The sequence below is a fragment of the Xyrauchen texanus genome, chromosome 20 (assembly GCF_025860055.1).
Source record: "Xyrauchen texanus isolate HMW12.3.18 chromosome 20, RBS_HiC_50CHRs, whole genome shotgun sequence".
Classification (NCBI taxonomy): Eukaryota; Metazoa; Chordata; class Actinopteri; order Cypriniformes; family Catostomidae; genus Xyrauchen; species Xyrauchen texanus.
This window is the reverse complement of record NC_068295.1, coordinates 30,943,894-30,956,015: the sequence shown is the minus strand read 5'-3', so window position 1 is coordinate 30,956,015 and position 12,122 is coordinate 30,943,894. Positions and strand designations below refer to the sequence as shown.

General features: G+C 38.4%; 1 protein-coding gene across 1 annotated transcript in view; it reads right to left on the bottom strand.

Annotated features, from left to right (window-relative positions):
• The window catches only part of LOC127660780 (E3 ubiquitin-protein ligase MARCHF8-like), a 129,353-nt gene that overhangs the window by 90,518 nt on the left and 26,713 nt on the right, over positions 1 to 12,122 (bottom strand). The window contains exon 2 of the mRNA XM_052151197.1: positions 8,752 to 8,931. Within this exon, the coding sequence (XP_052007157.1) occupies positions 8,752 to 8,847 (96 nt within the window). The 5' untranslated portion in view covers positions 8,848 to 8,931. The remainder of the gene's footprint in view (positions 1 to 8,751; positions 8,932 to 12,122) is intronic.

Genomic DNA, 12,122 nt, shown 5'->3' with positions numbered 1-12,122 from the left:
CCTGACAATTATTAGTGCAATAATAAAAAAAAAAATATATTATTCTCATTTTCGTAAAAAAAAAAAAAAAAAAAACCTTATTTAAATTGAAACATTTATACATAAATGTTAGCATTTTAAATTAAACTTTTTAAATGTGCCAAATGTGAAATTTGAAAATTTGATGAATGAGAATTACAAAACAAATGTAAAAATATTTGATACAATATCCAAAAGCAATACAATAAAAAGAACTGGAAAGAACTACAAAATATAACTGCATTTCTTAAAGCGGTCATGAAATGGAGATTCAAATTTTCCTATATATATATATATATAGACATATAAGAGGTAACTACTATAAAAACATATTGTAAATTACAGAACTAAAAACCTCCCCAGTCTAAAAAGAGCATTTATAGTTGCCACCCTGCTGAAACGTCTCCTTTTGAAATCTGTCTGTTCGTTTCGGTGTGTTTCTGGCGATGTGCACTTCAGTGCGCCTACAGTATGTTTTCGAGTCATTTTACCATTCTGACTATGATGTGTTCATTTTGTTTTTTGTCTTTTTTGTCTCATGTCAGCATTGATTGTATGTGAACAGTCATAATTGGTGCTGGGTATCGAGTTCGATACATTTTAGGCACTGACCGAATTGCCTCTAAACTATCGAGTATCAAAAAATACTAAGGGGTTAATCTCGTCAACATCAGTGAAAAGCATGTAGCATGCTAGATGTGCCCAAATCTAAAAGTGCCGGTGATTGGCTGTGTTTAGGCATCAAGAAAAATACAGTAGTTTACGCCGGTTACACCCAGAGATGCGGCTCACACGTGAGGCTGTAGTGTGTATTCATCCCAACACCCGTAGATGTAAAAGATGTGGAAATGATCAAAAGTGTGGCTACATTTCAACAGACTCGATGCCAACAGCGCGCGATGCAATATTTGCGACAAGATAATTGCTGCCAAGACCGGCAACACGACAAATCTGATGAAGCACTTGACAGTGCACGGAATAAACTTAAGAGCAGAAAGTTGCTCCGCCTTCGACTGCAAGAAGACCGAGCCGATGCAGTCATCCTCTCAGCGTCCTGCCACTGAGCTTCCTTGAACATACCCACCATGAATCCTCCTCCAAAACTACTGATGAATGCAGTGGCGCTATGACTGGGACAAACCAACAAACAAAATCGGCTAACTTGTAGTGGAACATGCTTGTGTACTTGTTAAATCAATTTTTCTGTGCGCGGTGACAGTCCTATAAACTGTTAGATATTGTTTGGATGTATGGCTATAAATAGCTAGCTAAATTGATGCTAAAAAGGCTTTAAGGTTGACAGTAACTTGACAGTAAAGTTTAACTCACATTAAACTAATTATCTTGTTAAACTGTACTGAATTAACGGTTTAGCTTTCTTGTTTTTTTTTTCCCCTCTTCACATTAATGTTATAGCCTCTGCCCCTGCCGACCCTGGCATGAGGAGACCAGAAGGCTCAGAAGATCTCAGTCTTTGAGTCTGTAAAAAAAGTAAACAAACTGAAAAAATAAAACCAAAGTTTTTTTTTGTGGTAATGTTTGTAATCTTGTTAAAATGGATTTCATAAAATTGCTATCGAAAAAAGTATCATTTAGGAACCGGTATCGAGGTCAAGACATCACATTTTTTTTAACAATACGCAGCCCTAGTCATAATATGATTCAAACTTTGCAAAACAACTGTTATTGAAGGATGGTGCAATTAAAAACACTTTAAAAATGTAAGTAAACCATTTCATTCATGACTATTTAAAATGTCATGACCGTTTAATAGTTTATGGTGCTGACTGTTAACAGTTGTGCTTGAGATAAACCGTTTAATATATTCAGACGCAATGTGTTGGATTTGCGTTATGTGTAAACTCTGTTGAGGAGCTTGTTTATCTCTCCGATTGAGTTTGCTGAATTTGAAGGGCTGCACGATGTTAGCCAATCATAACAGTGGGGGTTCACGTTGAAAATTAAACGAGGCGCTTAGGCCAAAACAGAGCGTTTCAGACAGAGGGCCAAAAACAAGGTGCAAAATGATCATATATTACTAAATTGTGACTGTTGTGGTGCAAACGACTTTACATTTTTGATTCAGATTTGACCTTGACATGTTCTTTTTGACATTCACGCACAAGCTCCTCTACAACACTTCTAGTCAACAGCTCCATTGTTAGTAGGTAAAAATTACTTTTGGTTGGCACACTGTCACTAACAATCAGCCAAAACCTTTTGAGGGCCCTGTTGTAAAAAAAAAAAAAAAAAAAAAAGGATGTACCAAATGACATAGCAACAAATCTATTTGACAGATGGCAAAAGCCAGTCAATACTGCCAGATCAGATGAATTCTGTAAACAAACCACCATGCCATATATACAGCTCTGGAAAAAATTAAGAGAGCCATGCAAAATTAGCAGTTCGATAAAGTACTGACAACATTTCTCCCAAATTTTAAATTTTTGTTATTTAGAGCATTTTTTTTTGCAGAAAATGAAAACTGGTCACAATAACAAAAAAGATGCAGCGCTTCCAGACCTTGAAAAATGCAAAGAAAACAAGATCATATTCACCTTTAAACAACACAATAAAAATATTTTAACTTAGGAAGAGTACAGAAATCAATATTTCTTGGAATAACCCTGATTTTCTGCCGATTCCAGCCTTGCTGAAGCACCCCCTGATCATCATTGATTCTCCACCAAATTTCACAGTGGGTGCAAGACACTGTGGCTTGAATGTCTCTCCAGGTCTCCGTCTAACCATTAAACGACCAGGTGGAGGGTCGGTGATGACCTGGGGGTGCTTCAGCAAGGCTGGAATCGGGCAGATGCATCTTTGTGAAGGATGCATGAATCAAGCCACGTACAAGGTTATCCTGGAAGAAAACTTGCTTCCTTCTACTCTGACAATATTCCCCAACTCCGAGGATTGGTTTTTCCAGCAGGACAATGCTCCATGTCACACAGTTAGGTCAATCAAGATGTGGATGGAGGACCACCGGATCAAGATCTTGCCCTTTCCAGCCCAATCTCCAGACCTGAACCCCATTGAAAACCTCTGGAATCCGATCAAGAGTAAGATGGATGGCCACAAGCCATCAAAAATATTTGCACAAGGAGTGGCACAAAATCACTCAACAGTAATATGAAAGACTGGTAGAGAGCATGCCAAGACATATGAAAACTGTAATTGAAAATCTGGGTTATTCCACCAAATATTGATTTCTGAACTCTTCTTAAGTTAAAACATTAGTATTGTGATGTTTAAAAATAAATATGAACTTGTTTTCTTTGCATTATTCAAGGTCAGAAAGCACTGCATCTTTTTTGTTATTTTGACCAGTTTTCATTCTCTGCAAATAAATGCTCTAAATGACAAAATGTTTATTTGGAATTTGAGAGAAATGTTAGTACTTTATCGAATAAAACAAAAAGTTAATTTTACTCAAACACATACCGATAAATAGTAAATCCAGAGAAACTGATCATTTTGCAGAGGTCTCTTTAATTATTTCCAGAACTCGGTGTGTGTGTGTGTGTGTGTGTGTGTGTGGCAATCCGGTTAGGTGTGCATTAAACAATTTTATTTCATATACACTCACTTAGCACTTTATTAGGAACACTGTGGTCCTAATAAAATGCCAGACGTGGTCTTCTGCTGTTGTAGCCCATTCGCCTCAATGTTTGACGCGTTTCTGAGATGCTATTATGCTCACTACATTTATACAGAGTGGTTATCTGAGTTACTGTAACCTTTTTGTCATCTGGAACCAGTCTGGCCATTCTCCATTGAACTCTCTCATCAATAAGGCATCACTCACTGGATGTTTTTAGTTTTAGGCACAATTCTGAGTAAACTCTAGAAACTGTTATTCTGTGAAAATCCCAGGAGATCAGCAATTACAGAAATACTCAAACCAGCCCATATGGCACAAACAGGAATGCCATGGTTGAAACCAATGAGATCAAATTTTTTCCCCATTCTGATGGTTAATGTGAACTAGACTAGTCTTCACCGGTCCAACCTAACCAGAGGACCTGAGACCAGACCCGGGTTCGGATCCACATTTTATAATGTCAGCCGGGTCCGGGTCGGGTCCCATTCTATTGCTGCGGGTCCTGGGACTGTTTAACATTACATGTAATACCAAGTCGATCCGATAAGACCCGGCCGTGATCACACAGCACTGATGATGATGGTGCTGTGTGTGAGTTGTAACTTAAAACATTTTAAAATTAGGATGAGAAAGTGCAGACGGGAAATAAGGTGAAAAAAATGGAGCGGAGCCACAACAAGCTGAGTGACATCAGAGGCAAAGCAGAGTTAATGCACACAATAGCAAATTAGCAATGCTAATGTTAGCAGTGGCAATGAACGAGCAATCGTTATAATAATTCAAAAGGGCAAACAGTACAAGTTATCTTATCATGCGATATAAAAAATAAATGCAACGCTCGTGTTTGTCGTGTATCTGTCACCATGACAGCAAGTGGACTTTTGAAGCTGAAATAATGAGTGGATAAGCTATGCTGTTTCAATCAGATCAGCAAGAGAGGAATCACAGAAAACCTGGATGTATTTGACCAACTTTCTTGGCAAGGAGGATGTATTATATGCGTCACGGCCAGGCACAGGGGAGAAGGCTACTAACGTTACATTAGGTAAGACACAAAGTTTTTTTTCACCACTTGTAATTGAACTTGTTAATAGCAATCAGATGTGAAATCAGTGTCGATCGGGTCTGTGCCTCCCGGCCTGGTCCAGGTCCCAGCTTTCATTTAGTAGATCGGTCCGGCATTTCTCGGTTCTGCATGGGTACGGGTCCAAGCTGTCAAAAAATAGACTGGTCCTGTTCAGGTCCGGGTAGTACATTTCCGTGTCTCTTTGGGTTCAGGCACAAATCTTTGGACCCGTGAAGATCTCTAATGTGAACATTAACTGAAGCTCCTAAACTCTATCTGAAAGATTTTATGCATTGCACTGCTGCGGGCTGATTAGATAATTGCATAAATAAGTAGGCGTACAGGTGTTCATAATAAAGTGCTAAATGAGTGTACATGCCAAATGCCTCTTGCTCAGACTAAAAATCAGCTGCCATAAAGAAACACTAGAAATGTAGATGTACAGAAGCTCTGCTGAAGCATCCTTCTTAAAAAGTGGTCTGAGAGCGAAGACATGCTAGCATTTAGGAATTAACTGCCTTCCTGTTACTTTAGTCACTGGAGGCCATTTAGGTAAAGAAAAAACAGCCTGTCTCCTGCTTAGCTGTGACAAACAAACAGCTGATGGGCCTCCAGCCTCAAGCCTACCAATGAAAGAACACTCATTAGTGTCACTGTCCATTCACACTCCTCAAACAGAGTACTGCACTAGAATAGGATGAAAGAGCACAACTAAAAGCTGTTGGCACAGTCATACAAGCTGAAAACAGATGATAGTAAATATTATCTCAATGACAATTTAAATAAACTTTAAGATTCAGACATTCAGCAAATAAGCATTCAACCTTTAAGAGAGAGAAAATGTTACACAGTGCCACATATCAGTCATGCAGCTAAAGTCAAAACACTTTTTAACAGTTTGGCCAAAATTACCATCGTTATGTTTGGAGGAAAAAGGGTGAGCCTTGCAAGCCGAAGAATACCATCCCAACCGTGAAGCATGGGGGTGGCAGCATCTTGTTGTGGGGGTGCTTTGCCGCAGGAGGGACTGGTGCACAGAAATAATGTGTATATATTGAAGCAAAATCTCAAGACATCAGCCATGAAGTAAAAGTTTGGTTGCAAAGTTGTGGCAAAATGCCTCAAGGACAACAAAGTAAATGTGTTGGAATGGCCATCACAAAGCTTGTGGATGGCTAACCAAAACATTTGAACGAAGTTAAAAAATATAAAGCCAATGCTACCAAATACTAAATAAGTGTATGTAAACTTTTGACCCATTGGGAATGTGATGAAAGAAATAAAAGCTGAAATAAATAATTCTCTCTAATATTATTCTGACATTTCACATTCTTAAAATAAAGTAGTGATCCTAACGGACCTAAGACAGGGAATGTTTTCTATGATTAAATGTCAGGAATTGTGAAAAACTAAGGTGTATGTAAACTTCTGACTTCAACAGTATCAAGCTTTGTAATATCCGGATGATTAAAGGTGCACTCAGTAATTTTTTCCTCATTAAAAAAAGTTGAACTCCTAAAGACATGAATTGTAATTATGCAATATATGCAGAAAATCATGAGCACTCACATTAAAATGAAGACTCAGTCATGTCAGTAACCTTACAAAAGCTGTTTTATTCTACATGGAGAGGGTTCGCAGATGGAAGCTGCCATGTTAGAATCACATGACCAGCCGAATACTACTCGCTTAATCTCAGTAACCATCCGGTTATCTTTTCTCCCCAATTTGGAATGCCCAATTCCAAATGCGCTCCAAGTCCTCGTGGTGGTGTAGTGACTCGCCTCAATCCGGGTGGTGGAGGACGAATCTCAGTTACCTCTGCATCTGAGACAGTCAATCTGTGCATCTCATCATGTGGCTTGAGACGTAGCAGGTGTGGAGGCCCATGCTATGCACGGCGGCATTCATGCACAACTCACCACGTGCCCCACAGAGAGCAAGAACCACACATTATAGTGACCACGAGGAGGTTACCCCATGTGACTCTACCCTCCCTAGTAACCTGGCCAATTTGGTTGCTTAGGAGACCTGGCTGGAGTCACTCAGCACGCACTGGATTCAAACTCACGACTCCAGGGGTGGTAGTCAGTGTCAATACTCGCTGAACTACCCAGGCCCCCACCATCCTGTTATTTGACACTTTCACTCATTGATTAAAGTAATCATGGCTGACTGTGAATAATACATTTATACAGTGACATCTGAATCTGAAAGCTATTGATTTTAAATTCTGTTACATCGAAGCCAATAAGTGTCAGTGTAAGTCCAAGATGACACAAAGAAAAAAAGTTACTGAGTGAAGTAATTTAATTTCTGCAGCACTAGCACCACCAAACGGATTTACAAAAATAGTCCCGCTTCAAACTCACGCCATTGGTTGAGTAACGTTGTTGTGGCGGGTCTACACAGGTCCTTCCAAACAAACAGAGCATTTTTCATAGCGCAACAGAAATAATGTTTACATTTTTCGAGAAAACTAACTTATGAATTGCTAACTTATTGTTGTCTCAGCATATTAAGTTGGGATAGAAGATTTTAACAGAAAATTTACACACTTCAGCATAAAGTTTTCAGTATTTCTCTTTTAATCGGATATATCATGACAAATACATATTCCTTGATCTTTTTAAATAAGTTTGATGTACTACTGTGACGAGAAGGAGGGTGTGGCCGGGCCATAAGGACGCATGCCCGGTGCTGAATCGTAATAATCAGCCAGGAGGAGGATAAGAACAAGCTGGAGACACCAGTTGAAGAGAGAGCGAGAGACGCACATGTCTGTGCATCTATGTTTTGTTGTACTGTTAAATTTGAGTTATGTTGATTGTTCACTCCGGTTCCCGCTTCCTCCTTGGTACTGAAGGCAGAGTCTGCCACAACTACAAAAAACCTCTTCCTAGCAAGAGCATAGGACAATCTGACATTTTTGTAAAATTTGGAGGGGACACACATAGATATGTTTGGTTGATATGTCCCTGCTTAATTTCAGAACTAAAAACGTCCTCAACAAAAAGATAACTTATTGAATTTATAGATGCTTCTTAGTTCTGAAATTCTTGGATTTCAACTACCCAAATTTTATCATGTATTATTGACACCAGAAGAATATCATTCCGAAGAATGCCAATGTTAGGGGAGCAGGATGCCAACATTAGAAAAGAGCAGCTTAAGTTTGAAGTTTAGCAAGGTCCCTGAAAATTTCAGTCTGCAGCACAGCAGTACAAACCCAAAAATGGTGGGAAAGGGACACAGAAATACTAAATTAGCACTGTTTTGGCACAAAAAAATCCTTGACTAACATTATAAGTGGACCAAAGGGAAAAATTATTAAAAAAATTGAATTGCCTCTTTAACAGACAACCACAGGTGCAGTGATACCAATCACAATCACAAGTTCTACTCACACATAAAATTTGTGTCATTCCTCTCCACATAACTTACTGGAAACTAGCTCCCCAAATGTACCCTTTCTTGTGTATGTGTGACTTCCTCTACTTCACTTACTTCCTTTATTGTAGTCTGTATCAGTAGTTTTAAAAATGTGGGGTATTCCAAGAAAGCATTAAGTGTAATATAAACAGTAATTTCGATTTCAGAGCTCTTATGTTGGTTCTATGCCATCAACACAGAAACAAACAGGTGTTTAGAGCCCAGGCAGAGCAATGTGTGTGGGGGGAGGTCAGGTTTTCCCTACATTATGGGGACCAAATATACATAGATAGAGAAACCTGAGATCCAACCAAAGGCCACATTAAAAAACAGCTTTATAAACACTAAATAATGTCTTAATGAACATTTAAAAATGCACAAAAGTTTGTGCAAAGGTTAGGTTTAAGAGTAGGGTTTGAATTAGAAAGTAACATTAGTTCAGTATAAAAACAACAGAAGTCAATGGAAAAAAATGTGTGTGCATGTGAGTTATGAGTGGGAAAATAAAATGTTCAGAACTTTGAAAACAGGATACAGCATTTCACTCACAATGAGGATGGAGGTGTAGCACAGGTCGCAAATAATAGTGTCGTTTGTCATTGTTTTGAGTGTTATTAGGTGGCAGACCAACCTGTTTGTCCTTCTCCTTTGGCTTTCCACTGCTGGACACCCGGGAGGAAGTGACATCACGAGGGATGACAGATATTTGGTGCAATGGCATGTTCATCCCCGCAGTTCAGTGAAGCTCACACTCTCTGAAGCTTGTCCACCAGCACCAACATGATGGGAGAGGGGGACCACTAATCCAAACCTGATGGAGAGAGAAAGAGAGATGCTTATATAACTTAACCCTTTAATCAGATTTTTTAATAGGCATTTGCTGACAAACAAGGATGTTGATCAGGAAGACGTCTTACAGTACTTGGCGTAATCAATGCAAACATTTAAAAATACATGAAACCATGTTGTTTACTAAATGAACCACAAAAAATTCAATTAGATGAAATGAGATGTAGCAGCTGTATCACCAATTACAAACCATTCTCATATTCTCCATAATTAAACACATTCATTGAGGGAGAACAAAGAGCTGATATCATGCTGAGAAATCACAAAGTCCACTTATAAAAAAGACTGTTCCACTTCAACCACCATCTGTTTGCTACCATGACAGCAATTATATTTCTCCACATTTTGTCAACATGCCAACAGCATGGCCTTGATGCAGGGGTAACACTTTGCCTCTTGAACTGCTACAGGGGTCACTGCCATCAAAATCAAATCCACCAGTTTGGCACTGCCGATGCAGGAAGAAAATGCAAATCAGAGACTCAAAGATTTACTGCTGTGCGCTGTCTGCTAGTGAAAATGGCTTGATGCTTAAAGCTGTAGTATGACAGAATGTTGGGTGCATTACACTGCAGTGAGCTGTTATACCATACAATATCTCCTTTGATTTCTCTGGATCTGAGCTGCACCTACAGTGGAGTCCAATAGTCTGAGACCATAGTGCAAATCTGGGATTATCTTTTCCAATTTAAACATGGAAATAACCAGAATGTTTTAGTATTTAGAAAATTCAAAACAAAGAAATGTCATGGTGTAAAATGAACAAGTAAAAATTTGGATTTTGAACTACACTGTAAAAAGTTGTAACCTGCATGTCATAGTCTGTCTGTTCCACGTTCAAGGACTCTCATTTTGAAGTTCTCTCCCTCACTACATTTCCCAGAAGTCACTGCCCTAATCACTCCATCATTATCCCCACCTGTGTGTCATTCCCTCGTATAGTCCCAAGTGTATATACCATTAAGTTGTGCTTAGTTGTTGTCAGTCCTTGGATTGTTACGTTTGAATTGTATTGTTGCGTTTGTTCCACGCCTGCATTTGTAATTAAAGGATTTAAAGTTCCTACCTCTGCGTCTCCTCGACTCCTAGGACACCAAGCGTTACACTGCAAATGTAAACTTAAGGGGCTATTTTATCCTGATTTAACCCTTAGCTTTGTTTAACATTGTGTAACCTAATTTATTAAGGTATATTCAGTGATGATGATGTATTTGTTGTCATATGACTCAGTGATGAGATCCATTAAATTCAAAACAATCAAGATGGCGGCATTGATGTTGTTGTGCCTGCTATCCACTTTGACAGCATTGTTAAAGATTTACTCTGTAGAACCTTCACATTGTATTCCTCCAAAGGCAACGGGACATTTAATTGGAACTGCTGTCAGGCAGCAGAACACAAGGACAACTGAATTTGGAAACCCTACATGGAAATGACGCAGGGCCATGCTTTTCGCAGGGGAATTTAAGCGTTTTCAGAATTCATTGTGGACGAGCAACTTTTGGATAACATTTTGTAAGCATTTAATTTTGCCACTGAAACAGGACACTTTGGAAAAACCCCTTCAGAGCTTAAAAGGGTTACATTTATCTCTTGGAATATATCGTGCTGCTTTTTTTTTCCCCACAAAAAAATTGATAACTGATTGTTCAGTGAGATGTTCAGAATACCTACAATCCGACATTTCAGAAATTAGTTTACGGGCCACATGAAATAAGGTGGTTGGCCGGAGTTTTACACCTGTGCTGTAAACCAAGATAAATATTTGCTTATGAGTAAGAAAAATTAAATTGCTTTCCTTTTAAATTAAGTTTATATTTCTTACCCCACTGTCAAATCGTTTTTTCTGGTTTTAAGCATAAACCTTCAGATTCAAATCTTTCTAGATTTCTCTGAAAACAAGACTAAACACCTTGCCATTTCCTTAAATTAAATGCATTTTTTTAAGGATGATTACATTTGCATACTGTAAAACTGATTAGGAAAGATCAAGAGTGATCAATCACAAGGTTTCCCTTTAATTGAATCAGTGTTTGGTTTGAAATAGCAGTTAGTGGTCAACTTCATAAGTCATGACACTGAGTTTTTCATGAAATCTGCTGTAATAACAATAACAATCATGGTCTTGAAGCCTGGGAAGTGATGACTAATGCATGAGGGTTCTGTCAATTCAAAATGATCAGTGCAAAATGTCCATTTTATGCATGAACTGCACCAGAAACCCTTGCACAGTAGAACAGAAAGGAAAAATTTAAACAGGCCACATCTGTCAACGTGATGTCCCATTCTGTGTATGTACTGTGTTATTTTAAGTACAGTCTCGTACCTTGGATTTTCTTCAAATTTTCTGATAATTATATGCAAATCTAAATTTGTTGTGATTCATTAAGGATCTGGTTTGATTCATGGCTTAAAGGGGAATATTTTTTAGCAACACAAAGCCACTGTGTTACTCTTTAAGTAAAATCATCGTACAAATGATTTACTTATACATGAATCTGGATAATAACCTGGGAGATGAGGAAAAAGTTTTAACATTGAAAAAATTTGACATATCGTGATTAGTGTCGGGACACCAAACACAAAAAAACATGGCTATGCCTGGCGGTATTGCCTCAAAGAGCATCATTAATTTCTTCCTTTTCATCTTTCTGAACTTTCATAGCGAAACTGATAAATTATTGAAGATAAATAATGTAGTTAAATACAGTTTAGTAGTCTGTCTTATCTTGAACAAATGTAAAAAATGGTTTACTGAGTTGTAAAGCCCACTCAGAAACAGGTATGGAGTAACAAGTGTGCAAATGGATTTGCCTCCTCTCCAATCCAACATTATCACACAGGAAGTCAACATGTTATTTCCGAGAGTTTTAGTACCCTAGGATAGACAACATTATGACAACTCACTGACAAGTGCCATCTCTCATGAGACATTTTGCATCGGCTCAAGCGTGTTTACCTTAACTTGTGGCGCAACCGGAAGAGCAATGCGTCAGCAGTATGGGAAACCCAGGTTTAGATCCAGGAAATGTTCTCCCTAACATTACATTTTTACTCCACTGATGGATAGGTTTAGGTTGGGGTGTGCAGTTTATAAATTGTGCATTCCTTTTTATTGTATTACATCCAATACAGCTGAAAACAACTTGCTTA